Raw genomic sequence first — 20,978 nt, 5'->3', positions numbered from 1 at the left:
CTGAATCACAGTGACATATAAATACACTGCCCTAAACTTAGCATATTCCATATTATCAGCATATGATGATGGCCTTGCTTCCTGGCAACCGAAGATATACATATCTCTGATACATACATATCTGAATGCATATTACTCTTCTGATATTGAAAATCAAGTTCTCTGAAAAAAAAAAAATTCTTCCTTTTTAGCTCGTATTAGCAAGCACATCAAACAACTTTTAATCAGTCTGATTCTCTACACTACTACACCAATTCAAGGCAACAATATATCCACAACTGCAAAGATGGATGATCAAGCCCTTAAGTGCTCACTGTTCACCATATCCCTGATAACAATAATCAGCAATAATTCTCAGTTCTCTTTAGTTTTCCTGTTCAATTTATTTCTAAAATGTTGTGGAAAAAAAATATGTTTCTAACTAAACACAATGGAGATTCTTGTTTAAATCAATCAAAACATCTGAAAGTCACCTTGCAGTGGAGATGAATCTTTCTAAATGGGACCTCCAATGGTGTGTAGTTTCCACCTACCTATTGTCTGATCTTTTTCAGTTTTTTGAATAACCAACTTTTATATCCAATGCCATTCCTGAAGTTGGTGAGATTGATCACAGTTTGCAGAAAGATTCTCAAGCAGTATAAATTTGTGTAGCTATTTTCAATGTCAACACGTTAATTGAAAATTTAGCATGTAGGCTATGAAGTCCAATCCTCTGTCTTTTCTTCCTACTTCCCACTACTTTATTTTCAACATTTAAATTTTGTATTTTCTAATTAACTCTTGTATTCAATCATATTTTATAAATTTTGGAGGGTAAAATTAACAGGAATTCTATAGATGCTGCAAAAAAGCAATTTCAAACATGAGAAAGGAATGCAGGCTGACTAGCTTATAGAGATAGTAAGCCTATTGAAGTACCCAACATAATATCAAAATCCCAGCCCCAATCTCCATCACTTCTCCTTTACTTCTCATTTCTGTATTTAAAAAGAAGCTACCATTTAAATAAAAAAGTATGCTATTGCTAAGATACCTAATACAAACAAGTATCAAAATATTACAAGAAGGGATTACCTTATTCTATGGCTCAGTTTCCTTTAATCATGGCTGTCCATAGGGCAGAGGAAAGCAGACAGAACATACATAATTTAATTAGTTCCCGGTTTGAATGTAGCTGTATCTTAGCTTCAACATTTTGTTGTCTCACTGTTTAAAAATCTAAAGTCTCTTTTGCTCCCTTGCTCACTTTTAGTGCCCATTGCTTGTAGATTGCTTTTTCTACATGATAATAAAAATCAAAGGATTCATGAAAAAGTTCTATCTAAGCATCTTATAAACATTGCAGCAAATACAGAAGAAAATACCTTCATGATTTTGAAGAATATCATAAACAATGGAACTCTTTATGGCTTGTCATTTGCATGGCTGTGTTTCTTTCAAAATAGTTCTAATGTCATATTTGTTTTGAATAGGAATCTGTTTTGAAACAGAAGTTGGAATTTATTTTGATTACTAAACAGAAATTGCATGTGAAGTTCAGGTAAAATAGTTCATGTCAAAAATGTGAGGGTAGTCAAGACAGTTCCAACTACAATCCAGTGTTTAGCATAATATGAGTGCAGAGAAAATTTTATATCCCCTTGAATATCCTTATGCATATCTATTTTAATGTGGTATGTCTGAGTATTATTTAAGTGCTATGAGATGTCTCTGACTTCAGGGGACAGTACAGTGTCTTCCTTTCCCTAGTCACATCCATTTTGCAAGCTTCTGCATTGCTATAGTAATCATACATCATTCAAAGATCCCAGATGCTAGGAAGACTTTCCAATAGCCAAGACCTGTTTTCTGAGAGCGCTGCATCAACAGTAAACATTAAAGTTTCCCTAACAGTGCATACAAAATAACTCAGTTCTCCGGTGTATCTTTTTATCAGTAAAGCACCAAGTTACCCACTGAAAACACTCACACAAAGTCTCACGGTAAAATCCATTATAAATCTATCCCTAAAATCTAGGACAAATTCTCAAGCAATTACTTAGTTGAATTTATATACAGCCTCTGAAAAAGCCTTTACATTTCCATTTTACTGGTCAATAATTAGCTAAAATAACCAATGTTAAGGTAGTACTTTTCATTATTAAAAACGTTTGTGAGCTGAGTTATTCTTTACAATGAACTGAATTTTGCTATAAGACATCTCTAAAAAACGTCTTTTACAACAGGTGAAAGTGAGCTGGTGAACAACTCTTACTTTCAGAAAACACTTTAAAAGAATCTATCTCAGACCCTGGACTGTTCTGGTGTACCACACGTCAGGCCAGATTGTGACAGCAGTCATAGCAGCCTAGCAGTCATAGCAGTCATAGCAGCCTAGGAGGATAATGCAAGCTGCTATACCAAAGCAAATGCTCTACTAGTTTCAATTGAATTATTTCAGAATCATAGAAATGCAACTGGAACAGAATTGAACCTAAGGATATTAAATTAATGACATGCAGCATGGTCAAAGTACTGTAGTTTATGCAAAAGCACTTTTAGAAATTATCAGGACTCACTAAGCACATAGTGTCTTTAAAAAAGGAAAACAGAATAATAATAATATCCATTTTCCTTTTCAGAGTACAGGTTAACAAAGAAAAGGGAATAAATTGCTACAAAATTTCTGAAATAGGAATCTCCATAATTATTAAGCATTAAATAAAAAAGCATTGTTTGGTGCATTTTGTATCATAGATTATCATGACTGAATTTTACAAGTATTGTTTTAAACTATCAGAATATGTCCATCCACAACTGAAGGACTCTTGCAGATTACCATTAATGCATCATGAATCATCACAGTTTAATATGCATGACATAGTTTCATTTCACACATGTTCTGCATGGGTTGATTGCCATGTATGCCAATACCAAACAGATGTTAATTCTTTAATTTTTATGCTCCCAAAGTATATTTTAATTACCTAGAAGGCCTGGCAAAGAAAAAGTGGAAGATATTTTGAAGTAGATTTAATGGAAAATATAAAATAAATATAAATTTGTTTTCAAAATTCATGTTATAAAAAATATAAAATTTAATATTCAAAAGAGCACATGATATGCAAAGGAACTGCAGACTGCTCTCATTAAATAGCACATCCTTTTTTTGTAAACAGGAAAAGAACTTTCTTTTTTTTTTTTCTAATAAAAACGATGATTACAAGCCCTGCAAATTAAACTCAAGTTTGTGATATGAAATGTTTCTGCAAGTTTCTTGCAAAGCACTGTATGTTCATATTATGTCCAAGTTCTTAAAATCAAGTATTTCGCAGAAAAATTGAATCTCCATGTAAAATATCATTATATGGATTCTCACATCTACAATGCTGAAAATCTCATTTTATGGATTATGTAAATACAACAGTCCTTCATATAAACTATTTCACAAATCTCAAGTGTATCAGAGGACAGAACTGAAAAAAAAATGAAGATATTTCAGATTAAAACTAATGTAAAATGAGAAAGCTGTTGCCAGCCAGTGCTAGCTCCCACTTTATGCTGCGTCAGATGCAAGTCAAGATTCTCCGGAACTAGAACAGCAGCAGAGCCACAGGTCAGGATGGAAGAGTGTTTGTTAAAACTGTGAGCTTTAACTAACTCCTAATTTGATCAAATGGAGTTTCTTGGGGTAAATTCCATGGAGGTCTGAGCAGATCTTTAGCTTTGATCCTGATCTCACTGAAATCAACAGGAGTAGCAACAGCTCCCAGGAATTTTGCACTAGAATTAGCTTTAGTAAGCTGAAACAGTCTCCAAGCTGAAAACTACCATTACCAAAACTGTTACGAATAGTAATAATAATAGTGTTATTATCAATGCATAAATATTTGTTACTCAGTATAAATAGCACATAAATAATAACAGTAGGCAAAGTATTGTCAAAAACAAGGCATCATGCCCCTCCCCATACCATACAGATTATTCTGCACAATACTTGCAATACCAAATTATTTAAATTCCTTGCTTACATAGTTACATTTACTGGCATAGAGCTTGAAAATGATAATATGAACTGACATTTTGGAAAAAAAAATTACAGCCGTGGCACAAATGCAGGGATTTCTGTTCTCTAGTATTCTCTCTCCCCCCCCCTTTTTTTTTTTAATGACCAAAGGTACCCAGGAACAAATTCTATTAATGAGTCAAACCCTAATTTTCAATGAAGTAAAAAATACAACATTCCCATTGGATTTACCAGGCCAAGGAATGAATCTAAAATGTGAATTTTACATACCGTACAAAACATTTGTGCATATTTCTAAAAACATGCACTCGTCATATTGCAGGGAATCAAGCCTGTGTTCCTAGCTCAAAAAAAAAAAAAAAATCCTGACTGGAATAACAAATTTAGATGTTATTTTTGTTCTCATTCCATTTTACTATGTTAAATCTTCAGATTTTTTTCTCTTACTTAAGATAAATGTGTGAAAGTGCCTCCTTTCCATTCATAGATGTTATCTTCCTCAAACTTCAAATGATTCAACTGTGTGAATATAGTTATAAATAATTTATAAAAATACATATCAGTTGTTAGGGAAAAAAAAAAAAAAAAAAAAAAAAAAAGAATATCACCACATAAAATCTGTACAGTAAAACTGGCTTTTTAAAATCAATCTTTAAATTTTTTTTTATTATTTTTTTTTACCTCCTAATCCAGGTCTAAGACGATTATCATAACCATCCAGAAGTCTGTCTAGAATTCTTGTAAAGATGGTGATGTTATTCTTAGCTTCGTCTTCCAGGGAGTCAGCCAGCACTGATCTAAATGGATATTTTACATTTTAGAAAATGCTAGATATGTTTTAGTATACACTCAACATGCAGTTTTTGCCAGCTGGCCTTGAATATTTACCTTTTTGCCTTCTAACACAAAAAGTGCAATTAAGAGTCTATGAATACACAATTTATGTATAATATGGTCAGAAACATAACAGTCTATGGCATATCACTTAAAATTTCCTGGTAGTGATTCTCCAGTAGCCTCTACTTCTATTCAATATTACATCACAGTGAGGCTGCACTAACACATTTGGCTGTCCAGGTACAAAAGCCTGGAAGAGCTTCCCAGGTCCCAGTGGCATGTCACTTCCAGACTGATAACCTGAGTTCCCACACACAGAACTGTCTCCTTCCAGCCCTGCTCTATCAGTCCGCACCTAAGTGTACTCTCTCTCTCTGGATAAATCCTGTGGATATGCCTCCACCCAATGGTTATGTTAAGTACATGACCAGAAGAACCAACATGAGGGAAAACTCCAGCAATCATGCTCAGGGAGTCCTCTGATGTCAGTACTTGGTGGGTGGGAACAACGACGCTGACTAGTAAGCTGCAGGATAGCTGCAGATAGCTTTCCTGTTTTTAAAATGCTGTTTTGTTATAAAAAGCACTATCTGAGGTTCCACTAGATGCAGACAAGCCTTATAAAAGTTAGATAGAAAAAAACATATATGTAGTGTCAAGAAAAATCTATAGGTCATCAATTGCTTCAAACTTTCCCAACAAAGAAAGAGATGTTCCAGTATTTATGGGTCATAGACTATGGAATAGACCAGGGGCTGGAGCACGAACCTGCTGCCCACAGCTGTGGCTAGGAACAGTTCTCCCAGACCTGGACACCCAAAACAAAGGTTTTGCATACTAGGAAAACTTTGCCTTGCACAAACCCTTACACATGCAAATGTTGCTGTACCGACAATTTTAGGTACCATGCATGTGAAATGCACAAGCTCATTAAGTACCTACTTAATAGGAGAGCATTAAGTATTAAGGAAGCAAAGCATCATTTGCTACATGCACTATAATTTATAGCTTTTTTAGCCATCTACATGTTTGATCTGAAATTTTGAGTAGTTATCATCCCTAAATAAGCTACTGATCAAGCCATTCTGAATGACTAATTACAGCATAAAAATGAGCATGCTTTCTTCCTACTCTAAACCAGAAGTGGCTTTAGGTGACATTTTCTTTCAAGCAAGATATAAAATGATTAAAGACATGGCTTTTTGTTGGTCCCCAATTCAACAGCATGGAGGAAGTATTTACATGTAAATCTTTGCAATCTGTGCTTTCCATTACACAAACCACATAATCAACGCAAATCAGATAACTTATAACAAATACCAAAACATCATGTGTGATATTACTGTTATGTAAGTTTATTCTTAATTACTAGATGATTCACTTTCTTTTTTTTTTTTTTTTTTTTTTTTTTTTAATGTATTTCTGTGCTCTAAGTATCTGCCATTTTTAAGCTTCTTTTTCAGATATAACAGTTTTGTTTTTTTTTGAAGTCAGGATACCATGAAAAAAAATAGATCATACAATTGTATCAAATTAGGGTTTAATCCTGCAAACTTTACTCAGGCATAAACTCCTTAATTACGCATGTAGCCTCTTTGACGTCAGTGCGATTACTCACTTGAGTAGGGTTTGCAGGATCTGGCCCACTGTGACTCAACTAATGCTGCACCACTGTTAGGTATAAAGTGAAATAGGAAATATAGTTTCAGGAAATATTTTGTTCACTAGGAAATAGACAAAGATGAATATAGACAATTTAAATCATCTGAAACTTGCATTATTTAGCTTATGACCAGTACCATATTAGGACAAGACCTACTGCAGTGAGAACCAAAGCAAGTAAACCAAAGTTACAAACTACAATTTATGGATGTTTAGGGTCCATGGGAAACACAAAACTAATTGTATGATTAAAATTACTTTCTCTTATGTTGTCACATTAGAAATGAGGAACTTCAAACAAAATAAAAAAGTTGATTAATAAATGAAGCTATTGTTTTATTATATGAGATTGTGAAGTTGTATGCTATCTCCACCTAGAGGTGTAAAGCTTAAGTATCATTCTGAATTCTGTTATGTTGACCAAAAAAGAGACCAAAAAAAAAGACATGCCCGTATCAAAAAAAAAAAAAAAAAAGAAAAAAAAGCCAGCATTATTTTAGACTATGATTTGCTATTTGACCACAATAATCTATTTCTCCATCTTAACTGTTCTGTATGGTACAGAATCACTGTGATAGGGTAACTCCAATATATCTTTGAGAATCAGATTTTACAATAAGGCATTTAAAATTTAGTTCTTTGACACAATGAAATAAAGCATTAATTCACAAACTGTTTAAGGACAAGTCGTTAGCGTTTATTATGATCCCCGGACTGCCTTCTCCCACGGCATTTGCTCTGGAAACTATGTAATACTGCATTCGAACAGCTAAGAGAGATTTTTATTACATTACTATACACTCCGCTTCTATAACGTCTCACACAAGCTTACGCTTAGAAGATCATAACATATATGTTTGCACCGAATGACACAATTAAACATCCCCTCACCTTGTTGGTAGCCACACCAATAAAACGAGAAGAACCAACTGCATCTTGGAGGGTGCCAGCTTCCTCTTCATCGCCGCTCTTTGCAAAACCTAACGGTGCAAGGAAAACACAAACCCACTCTCAGCTACAGTCAGGCTCCGCCAGGCAGCGGTTTCAACTTAACCCGAGGAAAAAAATATGTCACTTCGGTGGAGAAGGGAAACCGCCAGGTTATTTCTGCAGCACTTTTCACTACTAGCAACTTATTGTATCTCCATCTTTCCCAGCGATCCTGCTCTGTGCAAAGAAGCAACGTATGACCAAAAGTGGCATGTGAGCAGACGCATCAGATGCTTTCCTTTTCTGTAAGCTGAAAGCCCCAAGACGAAGGAAAAAAAAAAAAAAAAAAAAAAAGACGCATGTATAAAAAGACCGGGGTTTAACCATTCCTCGCCTCTCTATGGCACACCGCAGCCGAGGGAGGGGGGCCACGGCGTGTCACGGGGCTCATGGAGGGGACCGCGGTCGAGCCGCTCCCAGCCGAGCGCCCACCGCCGGGGGGGGCAGCCCCGTTTAGTGGCCACGCCGCGGCCGTTAGTGGCCATAGGGCTACCCGCGGCCGGCGGTGATCCCCGGGAACCCTACCTGGGAGCAGGGGACGGGGAGGGTGGGCTTCGGCGGGGGAGAGAGAGGGAACGGGGCCCCCCCGGCCCCGTTGCTGGCGCGGGGGCAGGGAAGATGCAAGTCACCCTGCCGAAACGGCCGCTCCTGACAGGGGGGCTGCGGTGGCCTCGCGTCCGCAACGGAACGCCACCCCCCTAAATAAATAAATAAATAAATAAATAAATAAATAAATAAATAAATAAATAAATAAACAAACGACAAACAGCGCTTTGGGTGGCCCTCCTCGGCCTTTCGGTCGCCGCTTGTTGAGCGCGCCGTGGGAACGGCCTGCGGTGTGGTGCGGGAAAGTGGCCGCCCCCCGGCCCCCTCTCATCGCCATTCCCTTCCCCGCCCGTTGGCACAGCCTAATTGAGATGCGGAGAGAAGAAAAGTCTGTCATTGCAAGTGAGCGGAGGGTGCAGGCAGCCAAGACAACGAAAGGAAACGAACCTCGCTTTTTCTTTCTTTTCTTTCCTTTTTTTTTTTTTTTTTTTTTTTTTTTTTTTTTTTTTTTTGCATTACTTTCTGTTGTGTTGTCTTTTCAGTCGTGCTGGCCTCCTTGGTAATGTGTGGTCCTCCTTCAGAGTAGTAGCCGACCCTATTAAGATCCCTTTCTGTGAATTTTAGTGCAAGTGGATGAGGACAGTCTTGACAAAGATATTTAGTGTACCCTCATTTTGCATTGTTAACTTGAAAGCAGCGCTAGCAATAACATTGTGTTATTTCTTTTAAGCCAATGTCTATCTCCTTTCCTTTCAAACCATTAGTTTCAGAAAACACAGTTTTCACTTATCTTCTTAACATTGCTGGGCTACCTGTCTGTTGCACTTAGAGTGAAGGCTTTTTGCTTGCTTCTGAATCATGACCAGTTCCCAAATGAACATGTGAAATTGCGTGCACAGACATGGTGTGTGTGGGGAGGAGCAAAAGAAAGAATTGCTACTTTTTTCAGTTATCTGTAGAATCAACTGCAAAAACCTGGGGATTCCTTCTCCTATCTCTGCTGTTTTCCCTGTTTCTTGCTTCCTAATTGTTGCTGGTTGCAACCAGAGGTCCTCCTGTTTTCCTTCTCCTCTATTGGCTGAGTGACTCGACAGCAGAGCCTGAGACAAAAGAAGGAAGAAAAGTGCTTGGGCTGTCAGGTTGTTCTGTTTCTTCCAGCTCTGAGCTTTTTTCATAACCTGCAGCAAGAATGGGACAAGAGAGGGAACACGCTGCTTTTCTTTGATATTAAATAACCAGTAAAATGACAATGGTAAGGACACAAATGCAAAAACTGTGATCTGAAGATCATTCATTCAGCAGCTTTCTCACTCTGGGCCTAAGATCCCACGGCCTCCTCTACCCTGGTGTGAAAATGCCCTCTGCTTGCAGTTCCTCATTATCTGATCAGGTATCTGATCGCCTCTGTAGTCAATCTCAAGCTTTCTTTGGATCTGCCTGTAAGTCCTCACATCTTAGGAGGAAGAACAGAAAAACCTGGCTGTAAATGATTCTGCAGAATTAAGAGCTGATACTGAAGGAAACATCAACCCTTGCAGTAAAGAAAAGTAGCTTGAATTACTTATCCTAAGGCAGGGTGACTTCACAAATAGCAATAGGCAGAAAGAAAACATCATCAAAAGTAAAGACCCTTTCTGATTAATTTGAAATATGTTACATAATAAAAGCAGAATCTTTTTTCCCCACACATATTCATGGCATTCCTTCCCAAAAGTCATTTCAATTAACCATAATACAAAATTGGATTCTGGTTTTTGTATGTGATTTGCATCAAAAAATAGAAAAATATATTTATTAAGGAAAGCAGCCACAGTGGCTTCTTGTTGCTATGATAGCATATTGTCATTCTTCAGAAGCCACATGGGGCAAGGTATGTATTTATAACAAGTTAGTGCTCAAAGCCTTCCCCCAGAAATATGTGCTGGGTTTTAGGCTCTGATCACACTTATTTACTGGTGGTATTCCTAGAGATTTAACCATAGTTTTATAAATTGAAGTCACACTTCAGATAAAGCACTTGCCTTAAAAGGATTAGAAACTTGAAAATAGCTCCTTATTCCTATTCTCAGACAATTTGGACAGAGCTATGGGGCATCTCAAGTTGCAGTGAAGCTGAGTGCGGGGGCAGGTTACTGAGGCAGTACATGAGATATCAGAGGCAATATCATTACTACCAGAGAGAAGGATCTTTATGATAGACCCACACACTTGTAACCCACGAGGTTGATGAACTGGAAAGCATTGGAAGATAAAAGAGTGATATTGCTGTGTTTTTAGTGTTTTGTTGGGCAACATGCTTGCCTGCCTCAGGTTTCACAAACACCAGATATGTTACGGCTCATTGCTTAGCAGCAGAGCACTTGGGCCCTCTCAGATCCACGGTCAACAGGGAACTCTCTCTTCCTTTCTGCCTTATTATTTGCTGAGTGGTATTGAATGCTATTTCTCATTATTGAATTTTAGTTAGCTATGAGTCATACGCAGCATCCAGCATATCACCTGGGTTGGTGAGACTCTCCTGAGCCCTGATGCAAGCACCCTAGGAGGTAGAGAGTCATGCCACTGAACTGAAGATTTGAATGCCTCTGCTGGAAACTGTAGGCCCATAAAGAGTTATTTCCAGCATTTATTTTAAATTTTAATTATTTGTAAATTGTTAACTATTTTACTTAAATGGCTTTATATATTTTCTGCTTTATTTGTTGGTACATATGACTAGAATTCAATCCCTATTTTGATTTTATAAAGTATCTTATAATAGGACCTTACATTCTATTAACCACTCACCAAGGATCTCAAAGCTCTGCACATACTGATAAATGGTGTTTCACAATACCTCTCTGAGATTAGAAAGACTTCCCCTGTGAGGACAAATTGAAAAGCAGTGCAGGTGTGTGACATTTTGTAAGTACTTCTTCCAGCTTAGAGGTAATAGAAGCACAGGGGAGGTGAAGCCCAGGTTAGTCATTTTCTGGATTGCAAAACACTAACTTGACTGCTTTCTTTGCTTGTAAGGATCATTTAAATGAAATGACAAAGTTATTCCATCCTTTGGGCAGAATAAATTACAGAAAAACACTACCTCACACTTTTAGCCATTAGAGAGCTGGCAGTAAACATCTTCAGTTGTGGACATAATCAAGTAAGGCCAATAAGTGATTTACACAGCATGAAGATCTGGGGTATGTTCAGGAGTACACTAGTTCCAGACAACATTTTTGGCAGATTAAGGTAATCATCATATACTTTGTGTTGCCTGAGAATAATCTTCACCCTTATATCTGGGTCAGGTATAGTCATACCTGTAAGGATAAAAAAAAATAATCATCATCATTGGGATTCAGTAAAAGTGATGCATATACATGTAAATTGAAGCAATATATCAGAATTATTTAGATGTAACACAGCAGCAGATTTTTATTATTATTATTTATTTTAGTATGAGGCATGCTTTTTTATAAATGTTTTACTCTGTTAAAAGGCATAATACACATCTGTCAATCAATATGGTATTCATAACTAGAAATACTGTTTTACATATCTAAAATTTGTATATGTAATCAAGATACAATTGGCTATGCAATTTAAACATGTAAGCTAATTAATTTTATTTGTGTGAATCATGACAAAATAAAAAGTCAAAGGGGGAAATTAGTTTTCAACCAAGTCAGTCCCTAGATTGCTTCGTCACATATCTACATTAATGCTAATTGGAGCAGAAAGGTGTCGCTTCTTTCCCTTTCTTCCAGGATCATCTCTGTGTTATGCCACATTGAACTGACAATATGAAATAAGAAATCTGTAAGAAAAGAAGACCCAGGTCTCCAACACCCCTACAGTCACTGACTTTCTGCGAGAAAGTTCCACAAACCCCTCAGAGAGGTGATATCATTTTGAAATGCACCATTCAGCAATAAATGCTCATATAACAAGCAAGACAGCAAGCCAAATCTTACGGCTTTATGTGGTGCCCACTCTTGTAAGTGCCTGAACCAATTTTAATCTTTGGGATATTCTGTTTATCTATGAAACTCCAAGACTGGGAAAAATTTCTGTGCTTATTCAAAGGCCCTAACTATCATACAATCTTCAGCTAGGGGTGCTGGATGAAGAGCAGAAGTAAATGGCCATTGCCATCTTTAATTCAGCTATTTGTAACTGGCTTTAAGTTACTTGCCAAAGCACACTGGGAAGTTCAGAAGATCAGGAAACTAATCTGAGCTTTCCCAGATTCTCATTTTACATGTTGATGAATGTTTTTTTCTTTTTTTTTATTTTCCAGAACTATACATCCCCTATATTTGAACCTTAAAACACATATCAGGATTTTCAGTCTTCTCCAAATACACCGAGATCAACACAGGGAATGACCAGAGAATCTTTGCCATCTATCAGGAGCAGCGAGACCTGCATCATCTTTTTAGAGTAGATCTTCCTTGACAGGACAAACATAAGGCAAGCAGCGGAGGGCAAAGCAACACATGCACCCACTGGGACAGGAACGCTCAGATGAATAAAATTGGCTCATAACTCTTGGTCTGAGTGAATGGAAGAGGAGATCTGCTTTTATAAAGAATGATAGTTTTCTTCAGCTACAAATTCTTGTTTTCACATCTATGGGGAGCTCACATATCACAGAAGGCTGAAAGTGATTTTGCCAAAAAACACAACCTTTACTCTGGGTAAAGAGTCTTTACACTGGAGTCCTGATAAAAAATTCAGCCCTCACCCTAATTTTAGTAATGCTTAGTAATGCTTAAAAGAAAGGCCAGAATCCATTTAACAGCCCAATAATTGCTCCTAACTGCTCCTAGTCAGGAAAACATTTGAACTGAGATTATCTTATCTTGGGTGGCAAAAATCTGCATTTTAAAAATGATTCTGCCTCCTGGAACTTCAAAGAATTTCCTGCTATCTTTGACTAGTGTTAGCTAAAACACAGGTGAATGTCTTCATCTATCACTAACCACAAACAATCCAAAGACAGTTCTAACATGAAGTGTCTTGCCTAAATTCAACAACAAAAGCATTGCTCCATACTACAAAAATGTAGCTTCTTAGCGTATGGAGTATAGATGGTAAGATTCAAGAGGAAAAAATGAATGCTGTGCTATGTCCCATGTTTGTTAAAAAAATATAAACCACATAATTGCTTGTGGATGTAGCTCTAGCCTGTGACAGCTTGCTCACAATTTGCAAAAACATTGAGCTATTTATAAACATATCTGGGTTAAGTAATTGCCATTATAGTATTTTTATGCACTTAAAAGAAGAATTCAGCTTTTCTGCATACTGCAGATGACTTTACACAGGATGAAAATTAGATGATGGTGAAGACATTTGCATAAACGAACTGATCAATTTCAATACCCTCTCCACACTGCAGTTTCCTAGAGGGTCACTTGCTGCATCAACAGATACAGAGAGAAGTAAACTCCAGGTAGATAGCTGTGTAGGTGGCTCCTGAGGAGATGTTTAGGGGTGTTCTTAACCAGCTCTATGGGAGGAGGTTAAAGTACACAATGCTGCACAAATCAAAAATGCTCCTAGCAATCTGGCAGTATGGATCCTATCCCCCTTTACCCCTACCACCCCCCACCCTCCCATGTTTCAATGCAAGTGAGTGCCAATCACAACCCCCCAAAAAAGCAGATTTCAGCATCCCTCAGTCCAACCACATTCCAGTAGTTACATGCTTTGAGAGTGCCCTGGGCTGAAATAAATAAATAACAAGATAAAAAGATGGCATTCGGTGTTAGCAGGCTATATCTTCCTTCCTCTCCTTTCAAGAAATGAATCACCAATGAAACAGAGATGACTCCCTAAGGGAACCCAAAGCATGCCTTCTCTTTCACATGCAAGTCTGCAGTAGCCTTCCATGCTCTAAATGGGGAGAAAACTAGGCTACATTTTAATATTCATTTCCACAACACTGAGTCAATACTGCCTGTGAGTGCAAAGGGATTTTTAAGGAAAAATAGAGCTGCCCTCATATTTCACTAACATAGTGAGAATGTATAAATAGTTGCACATGGCAGATAATTAGGTTGTGTCAACACAGCATTGTACTTGCAAGCATCTGGGTAGCAACTGCTTGACAGGAGAGTGCAAATGAGTGGCTGCTTGCAGAATATTGTGCTGCTATCTACAAAGCAAGTGCTGTGCTACCCAAAAACTCTGGACAGTGCTATTCAAATCCACCACATAAAAAGTGTGCCATGGGCAAGATTTTATGAAACATCAAGACTGTCTGAAAAGAGGGAACTTGTTATGTCCTTTTTAGTTGACTCTGAGCTCTGCAGTTTCGCTGATGGACACTACTGATGAAGATGCTGGACAAGAGCCTCACCTCAGCCTGACAAGTCCCTGGTGGGGTCAAAATTGCACACCAGTTTTTGGGAACACAACAGGCTCTCCTCTCTTCCTTGGTGGCCAACGAAGCAAGTTTCTCTGTGCACCATCCTACTACAGAGGCTTGCTCTGGCATGTTGCATGTCCCTTGTTTTTGCTGGCAAGACCCAAGGGATGCTGTGGCACAGGGGCAGCTCCAGCAGCTCCTCATCCCATGCTCAGGAATACAGCACTGCTTCTGATGAAGGGGTGTTTTAGCTCAGCCTGAATTTAGCTCAGCCTGAATTCCCTTTTAGTTCAGCCTGAATTCAATATCATGAAGCAAGTATGAATAGAAGAAGTCTCAAACACACCTTTTAGCAAGAGCAGGATCCTCCCTAGTGCTGCCTCTCACTAAAAGCTTGAATCTGTTTGCACAAACACCAAAGGCAGAGGGCAGTCATCTAGGATGCAAGAGACTGGAAAAACTGAGAGGGCAAAAGTTTTTTCTTTTTTTTTAATTTTTTTTTTTTTTAATTTGTCACGCCACATAACTCTACGTTTTTACTCCACACTCTAACTCCCTTCTTTTGTTTGTTTCCCATTTGTTACAGGCAGTGGTTTAACAGCAACTTCATATCCTTGACTATTTGTGCATTATTTTAATTATATATTTGTCCGGAATGAATTCACCCACAGATATTTAGCAGCAAGTCTGTCTTTAATTCAGGTTTAAGCATAGGGTTCCTTAAACTTCTTAGCAAAACTAAAAACCAAATGGATCAAATTGCACAAAGAGACCATGAATATTTTTGTCTTTAACTATATATCTCCTACCCAACTGCCTTCGTTCTTCTGGGTGACTTTATTCTCAGCTTCCTGAGTTTTCTACCAGTCTGTTCCATCTTAAAGAAAAAAAAAATAAATAAAAAAATCATAGGTTTCAATATGCTTCTCTGTTACACCATAAATAGTTTGGAAAAATGAATATTTCAAAGTTAAATGTTATTCTGTACTTTTCATTTCATTCTGTGTACATTATTTTAAATGGAAAATGAATCTTTGATGTTCCATCACTGAAAAGAAACTGAAAAAATATTCTTGCAATGAAGAATTTTGCACTTCACTAATACACCAACAGTGTTGAAAACATATGTTTCAAAAGCAGTGAATAGTACATGTAAAGCCATGTAACTTTCCTCAAATTACACAACATAATGCTATTTGGCTGAAAAAGAAAGAGTATATATAAATTAATCCTGGATACTATTCCCACATATTATTTAAAGAATCTCTGCTTGCTTGCAGTTTTCATGACTATATGTTTTGCACTTCAACTCTCATAAAAATGCACAACACTTCTGTCTCTTTTTAAAATGTTAATCTTAATTGCACATTGTTACTACATCTCCTCAAGTTGTTTGTATCACTGCATTCCAGTCATCCAGCAAACCAAGCTGTAGCGTTAAAATCTCAATCATCACAGCAAAATCAATCCTCTTGACTTCCACAAGGCTCATTATTCTTTCCAAGACTCTAATCATTCCAGAGATTGATTTGAATGTGAGTCCTCTGGATATGTTTCACAGAAGAACGGCAGGGACTATCACATTATTCCACCCAAATACCTGAACCGTATTTGAATAAGTTATGCCTGAATAAAACCATACCTGTCTTGCAATTCTTTGGGAGGTACCAAGACATATGAGAAAGTTTCGAAGTAGCTCAGGCTCTGCTAACAATGTAGACTTTAGCAGTATGAGCTACAAAAATTGTTCAATAAAATGGCTTTTGAGATGTCAGGATGAATATATGACAGGAGGTAGCATCAGCTAACCTTAGTTTTAGTACTATTAATTCAGATTTTTCTGCAGATTATACTGTATTGGTTGTATCAAGATGAATCCCTCCCACAAAAAAATGTTTGATGTCCATACAGTTTTTATGAAACGTACTGCAAGACCAAAGTTTGGCCTTTACTCCACAATCTCTCTCTTATACCTGTTATCTGGCAGTATATGTAGAGGAAAATTAGTACATTATCAATTTTAAAAATGGGATTTTCTACATGTATTGGTTTTGGAATTATCCTGAAGTATTATAAGATCATGGAAGGACTATTAACATAATATATTTATACAAGGACAATGTATATTTAATCAGTACTTAATGGTGATAATAATAATAGGTTTCCCCGTGGAGAATGACGATATGATTTTCAACTTCCTGAATTAATAATCTTGCAGAATACTGCAGACCATTATTTCACTTCACTCACATGCAGAAAGAAGAAATCTTTTTCCATGCAAGTAAGGAAACCTCTAAAACAAATCAAAGATGTGGGCAGACAGTACAGAGAACTAATTAACTCAAGGCGAGTAACCCAGGAAAATTAATGTTGAGTTGGAGGTAGTTCAAAGACTTTAACAGTAACAGTTTAAAATGCAGCATTTATGGCCTTGAGTAGTTAAGACCTTGTGAATGACTACATTCTTTTCAGGAGGCATGAAACTTCAAAGGCAAGGGGAGTGAAAATAAATCTGTGTGTACAAAGTGATAGGAAAGAAAAAGAAAAAATATTTTGTTGCATTTGTAGAGGGGCAAGATCTCTTATGATCCTCAAAGACTACTCAGAAGACAGAGACCACTACTGCTGAAGTATGAACAGAGCCATGAATGGTTGAGATTGTCGAAGGAACAAGTACAGGAGTCAGCGATACTGAGTTGCTCTTAGGTGGTGTGCCGGGTTGCTGCTCCACTCTGTCAGAGTCCTAAGTCTAGTGTGTCTCTCATTTGTAAATATCTTCTTGTTGCTAAATTAATTATTCATTAATCAGAAATAGAGAAGAAAAATGTTTTTGCATCACTGATGTAAGGTGGCGTTGAAAACCAAATGTGATCCTAAGGCACACCAGGAAGTGTTTTTTTTTGGAAGAAAGAATACTTCAGTACCTTTGTGTAAGATTCATGTGTGACCCTATATAATGATCAGTTAAAAGGAATAATAATGATCAGTTTTTAATCTGCTGTTTGGGAAGGAGGAAGGAAAATTTTGAATATGTCCAAAAGAGACACTGAAATGGCAAGGTTACTGGTATTGCAAAAGAAAGACAGGACTTGCCTTCTTGTGCCTACTATAATGTAAACTGAAGAAGGAGGTGTGAAGAGAGAAAGGAAGATATGATGAAGTGTCACTAGAAAACACCAAAATAAAAATAAAAACAAAAATACATATTTCTGTTGAAGAACAAAAGCAGGAGAGCAAGAATGGGTATCCACAGGTCCTGAATATATGCAGTTCAGAAAATAAAAGGTTTCCAGCAAAGTGAAACAGCAGCAGCAGGAGACTGTGAGAGGTACAAACATCCAGTAAGCAAAAGGGAGCAAAGCAGCAGTTTAAACAGAGATCTCCCTTCCTTGGGCATTTGCTATTTTTGGACATGTTTCTCATTCTTTGTTCAAACTTTGCAAATATTGATTGGAAACCTTTCTTTCATTATCTTCAGGAGAATGTTCTACTGAAAGAGAATATTGACTAGGAAAGCTTTTGGCAGGAAAGGAGTAAAGTGTATACATTATAAACATCTTGAACATTTGGGCACTATTTCTTGGTGGTAGAAATAAAAAAAAGCCAATTTTGATAGCATAATCTTTATAGTATACCTGGAACAAAATTAAGGATCACATCTTATTGTAAGAGTCTACAAACACTTTTGAAGAGTGTCAGTCTTTGCCAACCATAATAACTAATATTGCACAAGTATTTAAATACCACTACAGAGCAGTTCTTGGACAGAGTTGTCCTGGCAGATAGTTATATATTAGTATATTAATATATTAGAATATTAGTATATTGATTTCACCTCACACTCTATGTGCATGAAAACTCACACTATCTGCTGGTTATGATTAAAAAAAAAAAAAAAAAAAAAAAGTTCTGTCTTGGCTAAACATCTCTATTATGCTAAACATTTACCTCATCTACTCTACAGTTTTTAAATGCACAATGACTTTTTTTTTTCTTTTTTTTTTTCTTTTTTTTTCAGGATTTTTTAGCTGGTTGAGATGAACTACCTTCTTCCAAAGGACATAGGAAACAGAGTACAGCTCATTCCTCTGTTTTAATAAGCTTAGGATTTTTCCTATAGAGTTCAATACAGATTCAGTGAGATTGCAGTTTTATATCTTTTATATATATATATATATATATATATATATATATATATAATTTGTTCTGAGTGCCTCAGAAGGGTATACTAAGCGCTTACATAAATCAGAAGTAATTTGGGTTTCTCCGGTTTTATGAAAATGCATGTAAGGGTCAAGAACAAGTGTGGAGATATTCTCCCAAATAGGAGAGCGTTTTTGTGAAAATGACAGAGTATATTTTCAGCATAATATTTCAATAATATAACATCTTATTACAGTTTTACTGTATAGTAAAACTATACTTACTACATCACTACAATGTTACTCTTATTTTTTCTTTCTCCCTCACAGAAAGTGAGGCTTTTTTTTTGTTGTTGTTATGTGTATCATCTATATACACTACAAAACTGTGACTGATTAGTCTCGATTTTGATAAAGCTGATATGCATAATTAATCTCCATCTTAAAAAGGATCAGGAAAGTAAAAAATGAATGAAAAAGGTTAGTAAAGTCATTGAAGAATTAATGTGAGTACAATTCATACCCCTCTTACTGTACCAGACCTTTCAAGGCAAACGTATTCCAACCACTGGCAAGCAAAGGATAGATAATAAATCTCAGAGAAATGAGAAAGGTTAATAGAAGACCATAATAAGGAAAGAAAATTATCTCACAAATTCAATTAGGAACTTTGATATCTAAGGCTAAAAGTAGAAACCAGAGGTTCAGAGATACCTGGACATAGAACTGTATGTCACTGAAACAACAAAATGTAGAACACAAATGCTTTATAGTACAGACACATTGTACAGAGATGGAAGAAGGACAGAAGTATTTACTGAAAAAAGTTTGCTTACTAGGTGTATTGGGTACTGCTGTTTTGCTATATTAAAACTAGATTTAACATTCACATGTTTCTACAGTGTGATCATCTGACAAAGCCATTCTCAATGTTCAGGAATCTTCCTTCTCCTCCTTTCTTACAAGGAAATATATTCCTCTATATTAACTCTAGAACCTTCTTTTTCAATCTTTATTAGTTAAAATACCTAGTGATAAGACTAAATAGAGAGAACAAAAAAGGTTGCAATGACTTTGGGCTGTGTTATCAGCACTCTTCTCATCCTAAGCCAAAACATAGCATTCTACCAGCTACTAGGAAGAAAATTAACTCTGTCCTAACTGAAACCAGGATATATTTATATGGGATTTAGTAAATGGAGTTGCCTGCAACCACTATCAACTCACTTCCAGTTCCTCACCCAGAATTAAGTACTAGAAATCAGAAAAGTTTGTGCAAAACATTCTTCTGTGATTTTATAAAACACAACACCCTTCTTTTAAAGAAGAAAATGCAGAGATAAATGTGTTAGGGTGCTCATAAAGCTTGGAGATAGAATGCATGCATTGTAGCAGAAATCAATCAATCCAACAAAGAGTATCGGGATAAAATTAAAGGAATGTCTACCTGAGCTCCTGAAATAGCTGTTCACACACTCACCAGAAGAGGGACTGCTGAAGCCTGAGCGAGTCCTGTTCTGCCCGGCAGAAGCAGTGTTAGTTCTGCAGAAGATGCGCCTCCAGGGCAGTGCTGCTGCCAGTTAAAAAGGTTTGCTTTTGTTACTGAACTGCAGAGGTTAAGCAATCTACCTTGAGATTCAGAAAAATGCACACATTTTCAAAAAATACACACCCCAAAACAATACTGCATTTTCCCCTAACAGTTGAAGGGATTTATTTAGATTAAAAATGACAAAAGCACTTCTTCAAGACTTGAATGAATTGGTTATGCTGCAATTACCATACAGTTGAATCTCAGCAGTAAGCAGGTTATTTGTAGGTAGGCTGACACCAGTTGCCAGACAGTTGCCAGCTTTCCTTCCCTCTACCTCTGAAACCCTCCAGGCAGGTCTTTGGTCCTCTCTAAAAACTTGCCATTTAACAAAAGCACACTGAACCACTAGATCTTCTGATACCTATGAAAACACAATGATCATCTGTATAATTTTGTGTTCCGAATAAAGGGCCAGATTTTACAAGTACAGCTTTGAAATATATCCTTTTATCATCCTTCTGTCATTCCTTTTGTATAATAAGCTAGTGCTTATATGATTGGTTTCAATCTTTTTCAATTTGCAGACCTCTAAAAAGCTCCCAGTGGAGATACAAGGTGAATTTAAACCTACTAAAAAAAATACATTTCGTGGTTCCATTTCTCAGACTGTTAGGCATCCATAGATTTTACAAATTAAAAACCATCATAATATGCAAGCCTTATTTTGATTGTAACCAACCAGTGAATGTGTCCTGTAGCTCTAATTGCATTGCTTGATTTCACAGGTCTGCCTGGAGGCAGAATCACAGAATCACACAGAATCAGAGAGGGGTGGAATTCCCACTTAAACAACATGAAATTGGTGAGAACTGGGCTACATTTATTGAACAGAACTGTGTA

The 20,978-nt window shown here is 36.8% G+C and overlaps 1 protein-coding gene across 1 annotated transcript in view; it reads right to left on the bottom strand.

Moving 5' to 3' along the window:
• Positions 1–7,757, bottom strand: part of GABRA2 (gamma-aminobutyric acid type A receptor subunit alpha2) — a 61,048-nt gene extending 53,291 nt beyond the window's left edge. Inside the window, 2 exon segments of the mRNA XM_032187122.1 lie at positions 4,691–4,806; positions 7,400–7,757. Of these exon segments, the coding sequence (XP_032043013.1) occupies positions 4,691–4,806; positions 7,400–7,470 (187 nt within the window). The 5' untranslated portion in view covers positions 7,471–7,757.
• Positions 7,758–20,978: the final 13,221 nt, after the last annotated feature.

The sequence above is a fragment of the Aythya fuligula genome, chromosome 4, assembly GCF_009819795.1.
Source record: "Aythya fuligula isolate bAytFul2 chromosome 4, bAytFul2.pri, whole genome shotgun sequence".
Classification (NCBI taxonomy): Eukaryota; Metazoa; Chordata; class Aves; order Anseriformes; family Anatidae; genus Aythya; species Aythya fuligula.
Note: the sequence above shows the minus strand (reverse complement) of the source record. Positions and strands in the feature narration are given on the sequence as shown.